General features: G+C 35.6%; 3 protein-coding genes, 1 long non-coding RNA gene and 1 pseudogene across 9 annotated transcripts; 3 read left to right on the forward strand and 2 right to left on the reverse strand.

Moving 5' to 3' along the window:
* LOC148924275 (uncharacterized) lies at positions 1-684 on the forward strand. The gene is made up of 2 exons (XR_016130928.1): positions 1-269; positions 399-684. It is a non-coding gene; the product is annotated as an uncharacterized LOC148924275 (long non-coding RNA).
* A 1,398-nt stretch (positions 685-2,082) lies between these two features.
* LOC148924276 (L10-interacting MYB domain-containing protein-like) lies at positions 2,083-3,161 on the forward strand. Its single transcript, XM_089059040.1, has 2 exons — positions 2,083-2,418; positions 2,503-3,161. Exons 1-2 carry the CDS (start codon positions 2,083-2,085, stop codon positions 2,929-2,931), a joined length of 765 nt encoding a protein of 254 aa, XP_088915166.1. The 3' UTR covers positions 2,932-3,161.
* A 509-nt stretch (positions 3,162-3,670) lies between these two features.
* Positions 3,671-5,684, reverse strand: LOC148924277 (uncharacterized). Its single transcript, XM_089058361.1, has 4 exons — positions 5,642-5,684; positions 5,087-5,140; positions 4,649-5,004; positions 3,671-4,555 (listed from the first exon to the last, which is right to left on the reverse strand). The coding sequence occupies exons 2-4, from the start codon at positions 5,127-5,129 to the stop codon at positions 3,893-3,895; spliced, it is 1,062 nt and encodes a 353-aa protein (XP_088914487.1). The 5' UTR covers positions 5,130-5,140; positions 5,642-5,684; the 3' UTR covers positions 3,671-3,892.
* A 1,651-nt stretch (positions 5,685-7,335) lies between these two features.
* Positions 7,336-7,876, reverse strand: LOC148924278 (protein SEEDLING LETHAL 1, chloroplastic-like; annotated as a pseudogene).
* A 2,434-nt stretch (positions 7,877-10,310) lies between these two features.
* LOC125186824 (methylsterol monooxygenase 1-1-like) lies at positions 10,311-14,422 on the forward strand. 6 transcript variants are annotated; one of them, XM_048083276.2, is made up of 7 exons: positions 10,311-10,705; positions 10,950-11,272; positions 12,043-12,188; positions 12,871-12,919; positions 13,584-13,731; positions 13,824-13,856; positions 14,081-14,422. In XM_048083276.2, the coding sequence occupies exons 1-7, from the start codon at positions 10,376-10,378 to the stop codon at positions 14,159-14,161; spliced, it is 1,110 nt and encodes a 369-aa protein (XP_047939233.1). In that variant the 5' UTR covers positions 10,311-10,375; the 3' UTR covers positions 14,162-14,422. The 6 variants fall into 6 exon arrangements, with proteins under 6 accessions (XP_047939233.1, XP_088914165.1, XP_088914166.1 ...); XM_089058039.1 differs by lacking the exon at positions 12,871-12,919 and adding an exon at positions 13,096-13,147; XM_089058040.1 differs by lacking the exon at positions 12,871-12,919 and adding an exon at positions 13,096-13,147 and having other exon boundaries at positions 12,091-12,188.
* Positions 14,423-18,144: the final 3,722 nt, after the last annotated feature.

An 18,144-nucleotide genomic window follows, 5' to 3' on the forward strand; every position in this document is an offset into this window, starting at 1 on the left:
CGGTTCTTAAGATGCGTTGGGGTATTCTACGTAGCGCATCTTATTATCCAATCGAAACACAAACTATGTTGATAATGGCTTGTTTTCTGTTACATAATTACATAAGGGGGGAGATGACAGTCGATCCAATTGAACAGTTAGTTGACAATAACATTGTTGACAATGACATTTTTGCTGAGCAAGATGACACTGAATATGTAGAATATATCGATCCTACAGTTGATTGGAATAACAGAAGGGATCAAATGGCAGCTGACATGTGGATGCGTGTGAGTATAAATGTCTTGGTTATTGGACAATTTAAGTCGTATTATGTATTTGCATACTGTCTGCGTTTTCTCTAAGTTTGGTTATGTATACACATGTGGATCTTCACATTTGTGATTCTTTGTGATCAGGATGAAAGGCCATGACATTGTGACATCCGAAGTCCATGCTTTTATGCGTCAAGCATCAACGACGAGTGAGAAGCCCTCATCTGAAGCTTCATCAAGCGTTCCCACCCGGTCACTCACCTTATCAGAATTTGAGACGTGTTGTTGTAGTATTCAGGAGCATGGTTCTTGTGCTTCTTGGTGTAATTATTGGTAGACTATTGTAGGCTTGTAGGCTTGTAACTGTGTTATTGTCAAACTATGCACATCTTTAATGTTGGGGTATACATTATGGACTTCTTTTTTGCTACCTAATTAACTATTTATCGTTTATATTAGGTTGTATAGTTTGTCTTAATTTTTTTTTTTTTTGCCTTCATATGTGTTTAGAAAAGCTGAGTTGGTCAAGCATTATTGCTTGATGTTATGACATTGGGTCAACTGGGAAACATAGCTACTGGACTAATCTTGAGATTATCATCTTGTGAGGTGAACATCCGATAATTTGGCAATATTGATTTGCAAGCTAGTTATGCATTATGCAAACTCTTCACTATTGTCAAAATATTTATATCCTTTTTTTATGAATTAAAAGTCATCCGTAGATATTTTGTGGACATACCAAATCTTGTTAAAAATAAAATAAAAAATTGAAGGTATAGTGGTATGCAAATCAAGTAAAAGTAATAATAAAAAGGTACTGACACTTCGAATTCACATTTCAGTATACATTATTTTTTAATATAGTCTACTAAAATTTGAAACACGAAACATTAGTCATATTTTAGAATTACAAGCGTTTTTTCAGTATATTTACTTTACAAAACTTATACTTAGTATATTTACTTTACAACACTTATTGTCAATATTCTAACTCGTTATTTGAATAAAATCAGATTTTTAAAATGATCTGAATTGTAACAGTTGTATAAATAATTCAACTTGATGAAAAAATATAAAAATAGCTTTAACTTGAAAAATAACCAAACTATAACGAAATTTATGAAAATGACTTAGAATCAAATTTCTCTCTCTCATAAACCCCAATTAACCCATCCACGCTCATTAATTATGTTCGACAAAAGTCATCAACATCAGCAATCACATTTTAGAATTGACTCAATCACAATCTCACAGGTAAATTCAAACTCATCATCATCAACAAATATACTTGGTTCATGATGACATAATTAACTCATCCTCTTCCAACTTCACGTGAAAGTAGCTGTGTACAATCTTGAGTACTACTAAAAGTCTGCTGATATGAATTGTTAATGTATGAAGCAGCTTTGCTCCATGAAACTAGGAAATGAATTACTAGATCAACAGCCTTATTCCAATTACATAGGTTGAGTTGTTCACATAGGATTGGTGCAGCAGAGTTCTAATAACATACCAGTATTCAGAAATTACACTACTAAAAAGTTTGCTGATATGAATTGTTATATCAAGAAGCAGCTTTACTCCATGAAAGTAGGAAATGAATTACTGGATCAGTAGCCTTATTCCAATTACATAGGTTGAGTTGTTCACATAGGATTGGAGCAACAGTCTTCCAACACATAGTATTTAGAATTCACATGCTTGCTTAGAGACAAAAAAAACGTAACAGTCAAAATAATGCAACATTTTCCACATTGAATATTATTTCCTACTCACTGGCCCAACCTTATAAATATGGATATCATTGTTTCACACCGTAAACAAAATGGCTTCCAAACCCAAATCTCAAGATGAATATCTCTATCATGGGATATGGACGGCTGAGCTAGACAATCTGATTGTTAGTAGTATTCTGAGAGAGAAGCAATTGCATCAGTTCGTGGGCTTCGTCTTCCCTCCGGAGTTCTTGTATGAGGCTGAAGCCACAATTGAGGAGGAGACGGGCATTCGCGTCAGTAGGGACGACGTCTATAACCGGTTGCAATTCCTGGAGCGCCGCTACCGAACCTTCAAATCATTGGTCGATCATCCAAATACACGCTTCGAGCCCTCGTCGAACAAGATTTTTGCTTCTGGAAAAACTTGGACAGCCATTCTTAAGGTTATTTTAATTTCAATATTTTGATATGATGTAATGATAGTATGCTCTATTCTTTCATAAAATTTTGGAGTTTCTTGTGATTAGAAAAATGCATTTGCTGGAGCATATACAAACAATGGAGAACCAGAGTTCAAGATGCTCGAAATGCTGTTTAGTGGTGAACTCAGTGTGACAAATAATGATATCGAAACTATTGTGCTCTCGGACAACACCATTGATCTCAATCCGGATATTGATGAGGGCCAAGGTGAAGAGCATGTAAGTGGATATAAGCATGAGAGCCACCTACTACCACGCAAGCTGTTCGACGAGAGTTCACACTCCCGGGACCGTGAGTCATCAAATTCAGAGGAGGTTCGAGGGCACGCGCGGGATCGTGATAGGGAGCTTGGACAACAACCTGGAAATTTCTATTACCACGGCTTTGGCAACGCCCCAACGAGGACAGTTGACTCCTCAAACAGTAGCTCTTGTGCATCGTCACAGCCAAGTGAATGGCGGCGCCGACGATAATTGTGAGGTGAAATGCCCAATGAACAACACCATCATGAATCTTATTTACAGTGATGTAAGCTTAGGATTGCCACTTGGCAAATAAGTCGTGTCTTGCGACATGGTTGTCTTCGTCTTACGCACGTTGTGAGTGTGGTTTTTAAAATCTGTATACTCATGTGTAGTCCCTAGATCTAGTTCAATTCCAAAAGTTGCACTATGCGACATGTTATGTAACTTTGTTAGTGAAATAAACATGAGTTTCAGAAAATATGGCCTATTGTATAATTTCCCTTTGGTTCTTAATTTAAAACATTTTTATGTTTTAAGATAATGGGAAACTATATATTAACCTTCAGCTCGTAACAGAGGGTTCCCTTGATAAACTAGCTCTACTAAAAACATCAGCTTCGGGACTCCAAAGTCTCTTCATACACAAGACAAATTCTAAGTGGGCTGAATTATCTTCACAGCCGTGATGTCGTTCACAGGTGCTGTAAATCGCCTCAATTTGTTCTTCTATTTATAGTTTCTTGTCCAAGGATCTCATATTCTCCCACAAGATTACTTTTTCCTTTCACTTTGTATTCTGCGAAATATATGTGGTAGCAGATTTGGATACATTTTTTGACAGTTTGTAAATAGTACTAGGATTTTATGTTGCCTTTTCTCTTTTCAGTAGCAATCCTATTATTTTCTGTGCATCCTCGTCTCTTTCTACTGGCCCTCCATAGAGAAGTATAAGTAATTTGACAAAACATTACAGTAATGAGGTTCCATAGAATCCACATATAAAGTCATAACAACAACCACCAAATACAAACCAAGGCTTCCAATGTTTTAAGCTCATATATTTGAGCATGACAACAAAGCTCGACAAAAGATCACAAGTGCGATTATAGTTCATTGCACATAAGGATTACTAGATATCATATCCTACAAAATAGCTAAGTCAAAAGATCAAAGAAACAACCATCACGAACTAAGGGTGATTCTTCTCCAATGCACGAAGAACGTAAGTATGATGGAAAGCTTCGGGAAGGCTATGGAACAAGTCCAAATGTTCGACTTTGCTGAGGATGAATTCAGCGGCGTCGATTTGTTGTCCAAGAGTTATGCCTTGTATATTACCAAGCATGCCAAACACTTTCTTTCTTGCCTTGCTAACATCGAACTCAAATCCAATCCTACTTGCCAACTTATCAAGTCTAGCGTTGGTTTCATCCTGTCCTTTAGCAAGCATTTCAAGCAAAGCATCAGCCCTATCAACGAGTTTGCGCTTCTTACCTGTTTTCTTTGGCAATTGAGTTCCAGAGTCACCGTTTGTCTTTGTGGGAAGCTGAGTTCCGCTGCCACTGTCCCCCGTACTCTGATCTGCCGTTTCTTGTGAGCCCATGGTGTTGACTGGCATTTCTGGAGAGCTCGTGGTGTTTTCTGGATTAGTTCCAGAGTGGCCATCAGCACTAGCTTCAAAATCAGCCTCTTCACTCCCATTACCCACACTGAGACTTGATCGCACACCATTGTACAGCTCCTGTAAATCCCGGCCAGTAGAGCCTGTTGCCCGATCCTTGCCAAAGATGTCTTTCCATTCATCAAACATAGGCCACGACTTGGAACGCATGCAGCGTGCATTCTTATCCAACTACGACAACATGAAACAACCATCACCAATCAAACACATTAGCTATGACAGAAACCTTGTAAATATAATAGAGAGCCTATATAAGAAACACACCCTAATAATTTGTTCCCATTGGTCATTATCACAATCAATCTTGTGATCGCCCTTGTAATTGAAGCCAACGCCACTTCGTTTGAGCATGTTGACCAAAGAGTAGTAGTTTTTTTTCCATTGCTGGAGCTTGGAGCTGATATGGGGGGTCGCCTTAATGTCAGTTTTTGGGCATTCTTGGTGGATGATTTCCTCAATCTTAGCTAGATACCCGCCACGGTAGCCGTTATCTGCTTTCCACTTGTTCACAACAAGGAATTTAAGGGCTACCAATAAGGCCTCTTCCTCACGAGTAGACCAGCTGCGTCGAGTCCGGTCAGTCTTCGGCCCGCGACCAGCCCTTTCTCCAATTTGGGAATCTATGCCGAAAAAATCATATGACTGGTTATTCTTGTTTTTGTTGGCTAACAACTCAAGATAAGGTATGTCAAAATAACTAACCTTCAACCATGTGAGACTTGTTCCAGGCAGAAGTGTCTCCCATATTGAGCAAATCTGATAGGTATTAAGGGAAGACACAATATCAGAAAAAAAAAAAAAAAAAATTAGTTAGCTCTCTATGGATATCCCACTTAAACTTCAAATAACATACTCCTAAAATCTGAACTTATACATACACCATTCCATATAGTTTTGCATATTACTAAGTGACAAATATACTCCATTTGCAAACAAGAATTATGCAGAATCCTACCTATCGCGTGCTAAAAGATGAAAGTTCTCAAATGCATCATAAAGATCCAATTTCTGTTCACAAAATGGAAGGTAATATAGACGTTTGAAATACCAGTTAATAATTTCAGTCAGTTCCAAAATAAGGATAATTTTTGTCTGAATAAATGAGGAAATTGAGCTCATACATGAGGAATTTCGTCCATAATTTTCGTCTAAATAACTGAGAAATTTTCGTCAAAATAGCTTGCTCTTGATTTCCAACAAGATAGTCTAATAACTTGGGATTAAATCAAACTTGAGGCAATTTAACTGAAGGAATACCTGTTTGCAAAACTTTCGTCCAGTCTTGGCTGCGTGCAGTAGTGAGGGGAAGAAGATCTGGAAGGAAATTATAATATATATCTAGGGCTAGGGCTTAAAAGGGTATTTTGGAGAAAAATAGAAAATATTGAGGGCTAGAATGTCTACACAATATATATATTTGTTAATGTGGGTATCAAACTTGAGTGCTATTTAAGAAACTTATATTTCCTAAGGTATCAAACAATAACCGAGAAAAAGAAAAGCCAACATAATTTGGATTATTTTCTGATGTAGTTTCTTCTCTAGCATTTTCCAACTTATGCTATCAAACACACCCTAAGAGAGTTAAACAAAGTAGAGAGAAAAAGTAAGAGAGAGAATACCAAAAAAGGAAGTGGTTCACTTATCTTGGGACGTCCCTAAAAGGAATGTGGTCGTTTATCTTAGGACGGAGGGAGTATTCAAATATTATATATAGATTTTATAATTTTAAAAATATATTTCCTCCATTCCAAAGAAGATGATCACTTCCTTGGGCAGTACGAGATTTTATGGAGCTTTATTTTGTGTGTTAAGTGGAGAGAGTAAAGTAAGAGAGAAGGAATAAAGTAGAGATAAATGGTTTTCAATTTTAGTAATGGTCATCTTGGATGAGACAAACCAAAAAGGAAAGTTGGTCATCTTCGATTGAACGAATGTAGTATAAATATATTTTATATATAATTATATTTATATTTCATATTAGATTATGGAGTATAATATTAAATATATTTTACATATTTTTATAATTATAAAGCATATATTTACCTTACCAAACTTTGCGTTATATCGCATACTGAATTTGCGGTATGGCGAAATCAATACTGATACGTACCTCATTTCCGATATGTCGTATCGAAATTCGGTATAACGGATTTTTAAGATCAATGACAAAATAATATTTAAGTTTTAAAATATTGTTTATAGATTCTATATTTTATTTAATATATTTTTTATATAATTATATTTATATTTCATGTTATATTATATAATAAAAATATACAATTAGATATATTTCACATATAATTATGTTTATATTTTACGATATATACTGAATTTCGTTATACCACGGTATATCGCGGTATTTGAAAATTCATACTATTATATTACCGAAGCATCATATGGTATTAAAAATAACAGTATAGTGAAAATTTGGTATTTTCAATATTTTTTTCGATACGATAAGATCGACATTTCGGTATTTCAGTATTTTCCCCCACCTCTATTTATAAATCAATGAACTCACTTACTAAAAAGTTCATTAGTTTACGAAGCTAAGTTTGAGACCTGCACTCCAATTTTTTATCTTTATGTACTAGTTATTTACTTTTACACTTTTTACCACTAAAACTCAATAAATACGTCAAAGTACCTGTATAGATTATAGACTATAACACTGAATAGTTATACAATTCATACTCATAACGCATTAAATCTAGTTATTAAAATATAAGAGTAAAGGGCAAAACTGGTCCTGAACATATGGTTATTTTATGATTTTGGTCCTAAACTTTATTTTTTGAATATTTGGGTTCTGCACATTTCAAATCGGATCACAATTGGTCCTCCGTCAATAGTTCCGTTAATTTTATAACAGTCAAAGAGTTTAACTAATTTTAACCAAATTAGACTTTAGTAAATATTCAATTATTTCTTAGTTAATGAATAGTACATTAAATCCCCTGGAGGAAGTAGAGTGCGGGGCGGAGCTGGCGGTCGACGCAGCAGGTGAGGAGGCGGGGGCGGCGGTGGATGACGCGGCAGAGGTCGGGGGCGGCGACGCGGGCCTCGCGGAGGAGGAAGGTGGTGGCGCGGATGACGGTGGCGGAGGTGGGAGAGGAGAGGAGGTCGGGGCACATAGGGATGATGCGGCAGAGGTCGGGGATGGTGAGGCCGAGGGAGAGGAGGAAGACGACGGTGGATTGGATTTGGGAGACGGGGGTGGAGAGGAGGGGAGGGTGGGAGTGGAGGTAGTGGAAGGAGTCGACGCCGAGGGAGTCGAGGTAGAGGATGATTTCTTGGATTTGGGAGGTTTGAGGCGTCGGGGGAGAAATGGGATTAGCAGGAGACTTGATTGGGGGAGGGAGGGAGATGGTTTTGGTTGAAGAAGGAGGGGGGGAATTGGAGGTGTTTGGGGCGGGGAGTGGAAGGGAAATTGGGATTGGGGAGGGGGAGGGGAGTGATGGCGGCGGAGGAGACAAAGACAGACACAGAGGGAGAGACATGCGAAGGAGATAAGGTGAAGAAGGCGTGTGAATTAATTGAATATTTACAAAAGTAATTAGGGAATTAATTAGTGACTTAAAAATTAGAATTATAAGTCTAATTTGGTCAAAATTGGGTTAAATCTGTTGACTGTTATAAAATTAACGGAATTATTGACGGAGGACCAATTGTGATCCGATTTGAAATGTGCAGGACTAAAAAATCCAAAAGATAAAGTTTAGGACCAAAATCATAAAATGGTCATATGTTCAGGACCAGTTTTGGCCTTTACTCAAAATATAACTTTCACATTTATCCCCCAAACTTTATTCTTTGATTGTTCTCAATTAACGCAAAACAAAAACTAAAAAGAAACACATACACAAAGGTCATGCATTATCATTGCCTCAAGAAATAAGAATGGATTAAAGTACTTCATGAAATATTTAATCAAGTAAAACCAAACAATGCACTTTCTTTACTAGCTCGTTGATCACTTTGAAATCATGCATCAAACATATGTATACATACATGATCAAGTTCTTTCACTTATCAAGTATATGGATAAATGTATATGATGATATCATAAACTATTCAGTATTCATATATGGTTATTCAGTCTTTAAGTTCGCCCATATCCCATCATATACCAATTTATACTCCTTCACGTCAACATTTTATGGTCCTACTCCTATTCATTCACCTGCAATGGGGCGGACGATGGCCAGCCCTATATTTTTTAACAACTAATCCCTTCGTCCCATAAAAATAAGTGCACTATCTATTTTTGTACGTCCCACAAAAATATGTGCATTCCATTTTTGGAAAGTCATCCCAATTTATTACCCCAATACATCAACTTATTTACAACTTATACCGCTATTAAACACTACTAATAACGTAGGTCTCGTTATCCACTAAACTACTTTAACTACCTTTCTCCTTCTCTCTTTTACTTTATCGATTTTGTTTAATTCTCTTGCCATATCAATTGCTCATATTTTTATGGTGTATTCATTTCTAATTTTTATGTTTTCGAACAAGGGCAAGATGTTGGGGGAAGAATAAATGGGGAGGACTATAGCCCGCACTTTCAATTTTATAGTCTTACCCATTCACCTTCAATGAGACGGACTATAGCCTGCACTTTCATTTTCTTTCAAAGTATTGTCAAGTGCCATAAATATTTTTGTTTTGTCGAGATGCCTACTTGGCTATACCAAAATGATGAATGAATTGAACTGAAAATCCTATTCGAGTTGTATGCACAAAAGAATGGACCGCGTGTCATTGAAAGGGTTGGCTGGTCAAAGTGAATGGACCACATGTCATCGAGAGGGTTGGCCGGTCAAAGTGTCATGGAAGGTGACCACCTTCCCATCACTAAAGGAATGTACAAATATGGCAGATTGATAGAAAACTCTTAGACTGCAGTTGAACTTTAAGCTCACAGAAAACCTAGCAAGCTCTAGCCTTTTTATGATAAAACTCCTGAGTGTTACTGTGATGGCATGACAATAATTTTTTATGTAATGTATATCTTTTGGAAAAGTTTTCACTGAGTATTCTCGTACTCAGCCCTGCATGTATTTCTAAATATGCAGGTTGAGCCGTGGATGAAGTGGTGTTGAGTGAGATTGGCGATTTTCGTATCTTTGTAGGACTCTCAAAGGCATATATCTCTATACATATTGTTGTGTTTAAACCTTCTTCCGCTTTGAATTTTATATGCGTCTTCGATAGACTTATTGATATGAACTATGCTAGGAACATGAAGTACCAGTTGATGAACTCCTTTTCGAGTTTGTATGACTATGTAAATCCCTTGTGAATTCTAATATCTTTTGTAATAAAATAGATGTTTGGTTGATGATTAGTTTCCCTTTTATTCCCCATGCATAATCATGACTTCCGAACTTTGTTATCCTTAGCAAAATGCGGTTGTGACAGGTCGGCTCCACCGAAGTGGGTGTTCGGATCGAAGTTGAACTCCGCCGAACTCTGTGTGTCGCATGGCCGGAAATCGTCAGGTTCATGACCCGGCCACCGGGCACCACCGCCGCCGAACATCGGTATTCCATTGGGGCTGTTCGGGTTTGGGAAATCTCTGGGATTCATCTTTGAATTACTAGAGAGAGAGAAAATGATATGAGGGAAGAGAGATTGGAGTGAAATGTGTGAGAATGAAGGTAATAATTGGGATATATATAGAGAGTAAAAAAAATCGGATGAGCAGCGTTCGCCCTTAAGTTCGCGGACTAAGTTAAGGGCGTAGCTATGGTCCGCGGCATCGTCCGCCCCATTGTGGTTAAGACTTAAGACCCCATTGTGGTTAAGACTTAAGACAAAAACAATCTAATTTTAATTTTGTTACTATTTATTTTTATATAATATAATATAAAATAATTAAATAAACAAAATGACAGTGTGAATGTCTCTCCTTCACTCCTTGGGCATGATAATATAACATACACCAGCTGAAATCCGCCAGTTTGTTCGTCGTCGCCAATGTTGCCTTACGCCACCATCCACGACGCCGAGGCTGCCCTGGGCAGATCCCTCTCAAACGCAGAGACCGTCTGGTTCAATTACTCGGCCACCAAGTCCGACTACATCCTCTACTGCCACAACATCATCTTCCTCTTCATCATCTTTTCTCTCTTCCCCTTCTACTACCTCTTCCTCGAATACTTCTTCACCAATTCCGTCGCCCCTTTCAAAATCCAGCCCAAAGTCAAGCTCTCCTTCTCCGACACTCTCCACTGCTACAAATCAGTCATGCGCATGTTCTTCCTCGTTGTTGGGCCGCTCCAACTCGTCTCCTATCCCTCCATTCTGGTAATTTTATCTTTTTTTCTCAATTCGATGCCTAAAATTGTCACCTTGCGCAATGAGAGTTTCGTTCAGTGTTATTTTCATATGAATTGTTAGTGCTGAACATAGTGTCATGTGATCTTTAATTAAAGGTGGAATCTTTACATTCACGAATGAAGATATGTTTGTCTACTGCATTACAAGTGTGTAGCCTTGAATCATGCTTGGTTTCTGCTGGATCATATTTTTTATTGTTATTTGAATGAAGATAATAGGAATAAGAACCGGATTGCCACTGCCTTCATTGTGGGAAATTGCGTTGCAATTGGGGGTCTATTTCCTTGTGGAGGACTACACAAACTATTGGGTCCATAGGTTTCTGCATTGCAAGTGGGGGTATGAAAAAATCCACAAGGTGCATCATGAATACACTGCTCCGATTGGATTTGCTGCGCCGTACGCTCACTGGGCTGAGATTTTGATCCTCGGGATCCCGTCTTTTCTGGGGCCCGCAATGGTCCCCGGGCATATGATCACATTCTGGTTATGGATTGCGTTGAGGCAGATTGAGGCTATTGAGACTCACAGTGGGTAAGGCACTTTGCATGCCTAAATCTCATGCTTTCATTTGATGCAATTTGGTGACAAGTCTCCAGCTCTTGATTGATTCAAGTGTCATTTTATCTGCAACGCTTTTCATAATTTGACCTAATGATGGCCCAACAGTGATATTCATTCAATTCATTTTACTGTTTGCTTTTGATATTTTTATTGATATGCTGGAAAGTAAATGTATTGGCTCTATTAGGTCAATAATAGTGGACATACTTTTTTGCACGAGGAGAAAGATAGAAGTCCTCTCTCAGTCTCTCTCTCTCCTCTTGGTGTGCCTCTTAATTTATTCTATCTGCTGATCTCTTTCGCCTTGGTTCTTTTAAGGGGATCTTTTTCATATCTAATTTAGTATCTGTGTGGCTCAAAACCGTAGTGAATTCAGAGTAGCTATATCATTGGACGCGTTATCTTTTATAATGTGTTACGCGTGCTTTGGATAAAAAGAGAGGTTATCACCCTCTGAATTTTCTAAGTTTGATGGTAATATGTCAAGTGTGACCTGTGAGCTTCTTATATCTTCCATTTTTCTCATACACCCTGTCTCTTTTGGTATTAATATTTAGTTTCCAGATCTGCTTGACTGAATTTGCATCAGCATAACTTTCATGTTTTATAGTACTATAGACGTATATACTAATTGTGATTAAGGTAGAATGTGGCTATAGTTTCCTTGTCTGCAATGACTGGCCATATCAATCATATCTATAGAAAATAATTGGTTTTCACTTTCTATCTGCATGTATTAGGATCATTGTAAATCAGATGAAGCTCATAACCAGTTCATTCCATTGTAGAGGTGAAGCAGTTTCAATTAAATTTCTTGAACGAAGTTGTGTCCAAATGGAAAAAGAATGGAAAGATGTGGTGTGCTTATCGTACGAGTGTTGGCTTGGTAAGAAAAATGGCTAATTGAATCCAATAATAAGTTTAGTTTTTAATACTAGAGTAACTGAAATCTTTCTGTAGAATGTAGGGAAATGAGTTGGTCCAAGAATATTTACTAGTTAAATCAACTCGAGATTCTGCATTAAGTTGTTCGTCTGCATGAGTCATTTTACATTCCCCTCGTTCTTTTATTGTATACACATCATAGTTCATACTGAACAGGGAAAACGTTGCCTTGCCATCTTTATTTAAGATTAAGTTGTTTAATTTTATAATTTACTTATCCTATCGAAGAGTGTTCTAAATGCATGTAGCAATCAGAAAATGGTGATGGGTGCAGGGAAGCATTTATGAGTGGGTGATGTAAAAAGATGTCACTCTTTGTGTTGTATGCTGATATATTTATCTCTTTGGTTCTCATGTTCATATCCTTGTTCTTAAAAACTGTGAACGAAGTTTATCTCGAAATGATTGTTAAACTTGGTGTACCATGCTAGAGATTCTCTTTTTTTCTGGGTTCAGAGTTACGTTTAGGCTCAGATTAAGCACCACAAAGACATTTTACTTTGCGTGAAATGAGAACTGGAGGTCAAGATCAACCAAGAGTGTTAAAAAGTTTAGTGTGCCATGCATGACCCATGATTTTGTTTAAACCTTTTTCTTTTCAAACTGAGATTTTTTTTTTATAGGTTTCTCTACTTACCTGTTGATTAGTTTCAGAAAGTATATCTTGTTGAGGTATTTTCCTTAACCTGATTTGGATAATAGTGTTGCTGAGTACTTATACATGATATTCAACGTTTTTTTGAATCAAGTATTTTTGAGAATATATGTTTGTGTTGGAACGGACAGAGGTTTATGTTTTAGAGTGCGTATCAAGTATTAACTTGGTGTTCTGTGATTGATTATCTTAGAGTATGCTTGTGACGATGATCATTGTTGCATCCACCTTTTCTCTGAGTCCAGGTTGGCCTAGTTTGGTTATTAAATCGTCTTACTTTTCCTCAGAGCTGCTCCAAGGGTGATTCTTATATAATAATCTGGTGAAAAGATCTCCCATTTTTTGAAATCTCTAGTTTGATTCAAAACCGAGGTGAAAAAGAGTCGCTTTTATGTGGAAATAGATTAGTATTTATTTATTGTCGAATAAGCTTTGAGAAAATGTGACGTTATGAAAAGTTGGTTGGGAGTTTATGGTGAAGATGTGCCGTTAATGTTTACGAGAAAGATATGATGCCAATAAAACAGAACTCTCAAGAATCGATCTATTCTCCATAAATTGGTTTTCTGCCGTCACAGTTGTTAACTAATCTGATATTCACTTTGCAAATTAAACTTTTCTTTATCATCTCTTAGATTTTTCATCTGCTTGTGAAGACAAAGTTGAAATTGGTTGCTGCAGGTATGACTTCCCTTGGACTCCGACGAAGTATATTCCATTTTACGGTGGCCCAGATTACCATGATTACCATCACTATGTTGGTGGACAGAGCCAAAGTAACTTCGCATCAGTATTCACCTATTGCGATTATATCTATGGCACTGATAAGGTGATTACCGGAACGAATTATATCTTCCATTACAATCGTATAGTGGCTTCAAATTCTTGCACTCTTATTATTTCTCCACCCTGAATTTTCAGGGATACCGCTACCAAAAGAAAGTTCTTCTGCAGGTATGTAATCACGATTAATATGTAGCAATGTATGTCTAAGTTATCTGCGATCTCTCTCTCGCTAAGCAGAAACATGCTGAAATTTGACTACTGGGAATGAAGTTTCTTTGCTTAGATGAGATTTTACTTGAAAAGGCTTTTCACCAAATGATGCCATTTCAAAACCAATTGATTTTCTTCTCAACTGAAGTTTGCTCAACAATATAAACTGCCATCTTTGCCAGCTACGCGAGGGGCTTAAAACCAAGAACGGGCAGAATGGACGTTTGCACGACCAATTTGCACAAAGCCATAAAGAGGAATAGCTTCTGGATAAATTATATTTTGGTCCAATGTCAAAACTAAGTCTCTTTTGCATCCACATCTTGTCGTTCTTATCGTTCAGAACGGCTTTGCTTGGTGCTCAGCCGGTAGGTTTCCGAGCTTTATCCTTGTGTAGTTTAGGTAGACATAACATTATGGTTTGTGGTTTGTACTTTGCTATCTATGTAATTTTGGTATAAAAATTGCTTGCTTGTTTTACTATATACTCTTTTGTAGTTTTATGGAAGGAGGCTTTGGATTTATCTTGTTTTAGTATGCTAATTATAGAGGACACATAGTTTCAAATTTCTGTGTATGCATATATTAATCAATAATCTGGGTTGAATCAGCTAGTTTGATACTTTATTGTAGGTTTTGATTCTTTTGATCGAAGGTCTATATATTTATATTTATATGCACATGGATGCAATCAAATGCAAACTCTAAAATATGGTACAAACTCTAAACTATAATATGGACCGTTAGAAAATGTCAGCAGATGACAAAATAGTAGGAATAGAAAATGTCAACACATTGTCAACGGTTGATGTTGTGTTGACATTGTATTGCCATTTTCTCTTGCTACTATTTTGTCATCTGTTGATTTTTTAACTGTCCAGATTATAGTTCGGACTTTTGTACAATATATGGATTTGCATTTTATCACTACAATATAAGCATATAGTAGTGTTATAGAGCCACTATAGATATATACATAATAATGTTAAAAAATAACTAAATTCTAATACATAATCAAACAATCAAATATCCAGGTCATATGTAGATTAGGGGTGGGTCGATACTATATATCGTATCGAAAACGTTGTATCGTGTATCGTATCGAAAATATCGATATGAAAGAATTTCATATCGTTATCGTATCGAAAGTTTCGATATATCGAGCTTTCGATATAAAAAAAATTTCATATCGTTATTGTATCGATATTTCGATATATCGTACCGAAATTCGATATATCGTTAAATATCGATATATCGAAAATTTTCGATATATATCGTATTTTCGATATAAAACGATATATCGCGATATAAGGAAATTCATATCGTTATCGTATCGAAAACTTACGATACGATATCGTATCGAATCAAAAATTACGATATATCGAAAATTCGATATTTTTCAATACGATACGAGCGATATATCATTTTTTTGGTATTTTTCCCCAGCCCTAATGTAAATACTACTACTAATTACTAGATTATTTTTAAATCATTTTAGTTGATACCATGCATAGTATGAACTAAAACAACCTGGCCTAATTAGTATCTAAAAATTGCGTGCATATTTTTAATCTCATCCTTTCCTTTTCAATCATATGATAATAATATTTGTTCTCTAATCATGTGTTAAAATTTAATTATTTTTTATCACTACCGTATAGGAGTATATACATATTCATATGAGTATCAGATTTTGATCATTATTATTTCCCTTTACCGTAGATTCCTTTAGAACTGTCCTTTCAATAAGATATGCATTAAGCAATGCTAGTTCATTTTTAGAACTATTACTACTAATATATTCTAACATTTGAATACATCTAAATAAATGAAGGATTAATCCATAATATTTTTATTTATCTAAGTTAATTAATACTACTCAATTGTAAATGCCACCTTCAATAGTATACTTCCTTTGTTCCATTGAAAAATGAATGTTTTCTAAAATAGAATCTAACATCTCTATTTTTTAATTACTCTTATTTTATTCTCTCTTCATTCACAAAACAATACCACAAAAAATTTCGTGTCGAAATCCAAATGTTTCATATATATTGGGTCCATCTCCATTCCCTCTTTCCGCAAGGGATCTGGATCCCCTGCCGTGCTAAAAGTCACAGCATATTTTATTCATAAAAAAAATGTTAAAATTATTAAGTTTATCTTATATAAAACAATACTAGCTTGTTTGTAACAGCATCACCTGTTGTGGCTTTGAGCACAGCGGGGGATCCAAACCCTTGCGCAAGACAGCTAAATTAAGTACTACACTCTCATATCATATTAAACTCGTATTAAAGCTATAATGACATAGTTAATGTCACGTCTGAATTTTGTGAAATAAATACATTCTCTCTTGACCAAAATTATTGTCGCTAAATACCATTATGGAGTATTCAATTATTGCAAGGATGAGTTACATCGATCCTTTAACTGTTGAAGTAAAGATTTCATGCAATACCAAACTTAATACTAAAACAAATACTGTGAATTCATAGCTTAATTTAACGAAATTTACGATAACCTTGATTTTATACAATAAAGTTTTATAGGAAAAAAAAATTACTTCCTCCGATAAAAAAAAAAAATAGACAAAGTTGTAAATGACACTGTTTTTATTGCATAATTGGTAAAATAAAAGAGATGCAATTGGTAAAGTAAGAGAGAGAAAGGGAAAATATGGTGGAAGTAGTTTAATTTCGGTAGATGCCCAAAATGGTAAAACTTGTCTATTTTTTGTGGACGAAGGGAGTATATTACTATAATACTCCCTCCGTCCCACACCACTTGACACACTTTTTTTTCAGGGTCATTTAAAAAATAAAATATAAATAGTTAGAGTAAAAAAATAAAGTATGAGAAAGAATAATATAGAGAAATTATTCAACGTCAGCACAACTGATAAACCTGTTGATGTTCTCACTAAGGCATTACTAAAGGACAAGTTCGAGCTTTGCAGAGGTATGATGAATTTGTGCAAAGGATTAGTGTGTTGATTGAGGTGGAAATTTGTTATTTGTATGACCAATAGCACAAGATAGCTCAAAGGAAGTGTATGTGTATATACTCCATTCGTCTCATTTTAGGAGTTTCATTTAAGTTTGACACGAATTTTAAGAAATGTAAAAACAAGTTGGTGAAAAAAGATTGTTGAACGTGATTCTCACTTTTATATATTAATTTTATAATAAAATGTAAGTGAAAAAAGTTTAATGGAATTTAAGACCTATTACCATTTAAGGAATATTTCAATCAGGACTTCTAAAGTGGAACATCCGAAAATGATAAATCTGAACTCCTAAAGTGGGACGGAGGGAGTACGTCATTGTGATTGTAGTAGTCGATCACTCGTGACATTTCTTCTCTCTACAAATCAATACACTTCGTTTTTCTTTTCGGTCAATCACTCAAGTTGTCCTTCGATTCTTATATATTAAATAATAGTACTTAAAAATTATTGGATTTGAAATTCAAGGTTTCAATTCCACATCCTAATACCATGTATTAAACGGGGCTTTAAAGATTTCAGCATGCATTCCATTAGATTTCCATGCTATACTTTATATTGATCCTAACCTAAGCATAGGCTCGAACAAACTGATCTTGTTTCGTTGTACTAACAAATTTTCTTTTAATTTATATATTCCCCTTACTCCAGCCCTTATAAGACTGAGAAGTTTTTGTAAAAAGAAAATGCAAATAAATAGTAAAGTGTTACTTATTGGAAGTGTAAGCAGTAAAGTATTATCTGATGAAAGTAAGATGCACAAAAATCGAATTACTTGAATGTGAATTTATAGAATTTAAATCCAAAGTTAATGAATTTGTCTAATTGGATTAGACCATTTATTTACTGGAATCATAAGTAAACCTATATGTGTGATATTTACTCTTTCCCTCTTTAAATCGCATATTATTAATTTATCATTGGTTCAACACAAAATCACGTCATTCACTTCAAAGGCCTTATCATTTTATTTTTTTGTATTCTTCTCACACAACAATATATTCTTATCAAAGCGGCGAGTACTTAAAATGGTATTGACGTCTAATATCAAAATTTTCAAAAAAATTATATTTTTCTCATAAACTTTGAATTTCATAATCTAATAGGATGAACTTTAATGGTTACTGAAATTTCACACTAGCGAAAAATTCCAACTATAATGAAATGATGTGGATGCTGAATTGGAAAAATTGAATCTAGTTGGCAATCGTTTTTTTAAAATAGTTTTTGAAAGAAGAA

This window comes from Salvia hispanica, chromosome 5, assembly GCF_029641045.1.
Source record: "Salvia hispanica isolate PSC_SH4W2 chromosome 5, Shi_PSC_v1, whole genome shotgun sequence".
Taxonomy (NCBI): domain Eukaryota; kingdom Viridiplantae; phylum Streptophyta; class Magnoliopsida; order Lamiales; family Lamiaceae; genus Salvia; species Salvia hispanica.

Coding starts and splice junctions, on each gene's coding strand:
- LOC148924276 (XM_089059040.1), top strand. CDS start 2,083: ATGGCTTCCAAACCCAAATCTCAAGATGAATATCTCTATCATGGGATA. Junction 2,419..2,502: donor CTTGGACAGCCATTCTTAAG/GTTATTTTAATT, acceptor TCTTGTGATTAG/AAAAATGCATTTGCTGGAGC.
- LOC148924277 (XM_089058361.1), bottom strand. CDS start 5,129: ATGGGAGACACTTCTGCCTGGAACAAGTCTCACATGGTTGAAG. Junction 5,005..5,086: donor CAAGTCTCACATGGTTGAAG/GTTAGTTATTTT, acceptor TTTTCGGCATAG/ATTCCCAAATTGGAGAAAGG. Junction 4,556..4,648: donor AATGGGAACAAATTATTAGG/GTGTGTTTCTTA, acceptor ATGTTGTCGTAG/TTGGATAAGAATGCACGCTG.
- LOC125186824 (XM_089058039.1), top strand. CDS start 10,376: ATGTTGCCTTACGCCACCATCCACGACGCCGAGGCTGCCCTGGGCAGA. Junction 12,189..13,095: donor ATCGTACGAGTGTTGGCTTG/GTAAGAAAAATG, acceptor TGATTATCTTAG/AGTATGCTTGTGACGATGAT. Junction 13,148..13,583: donor CACCTTTTCTCTGAGTCCAG/GTTGGCCTAGTT, acceptor TGGTTGCTGCAG/GTATGACTTCCCTTGGACTC.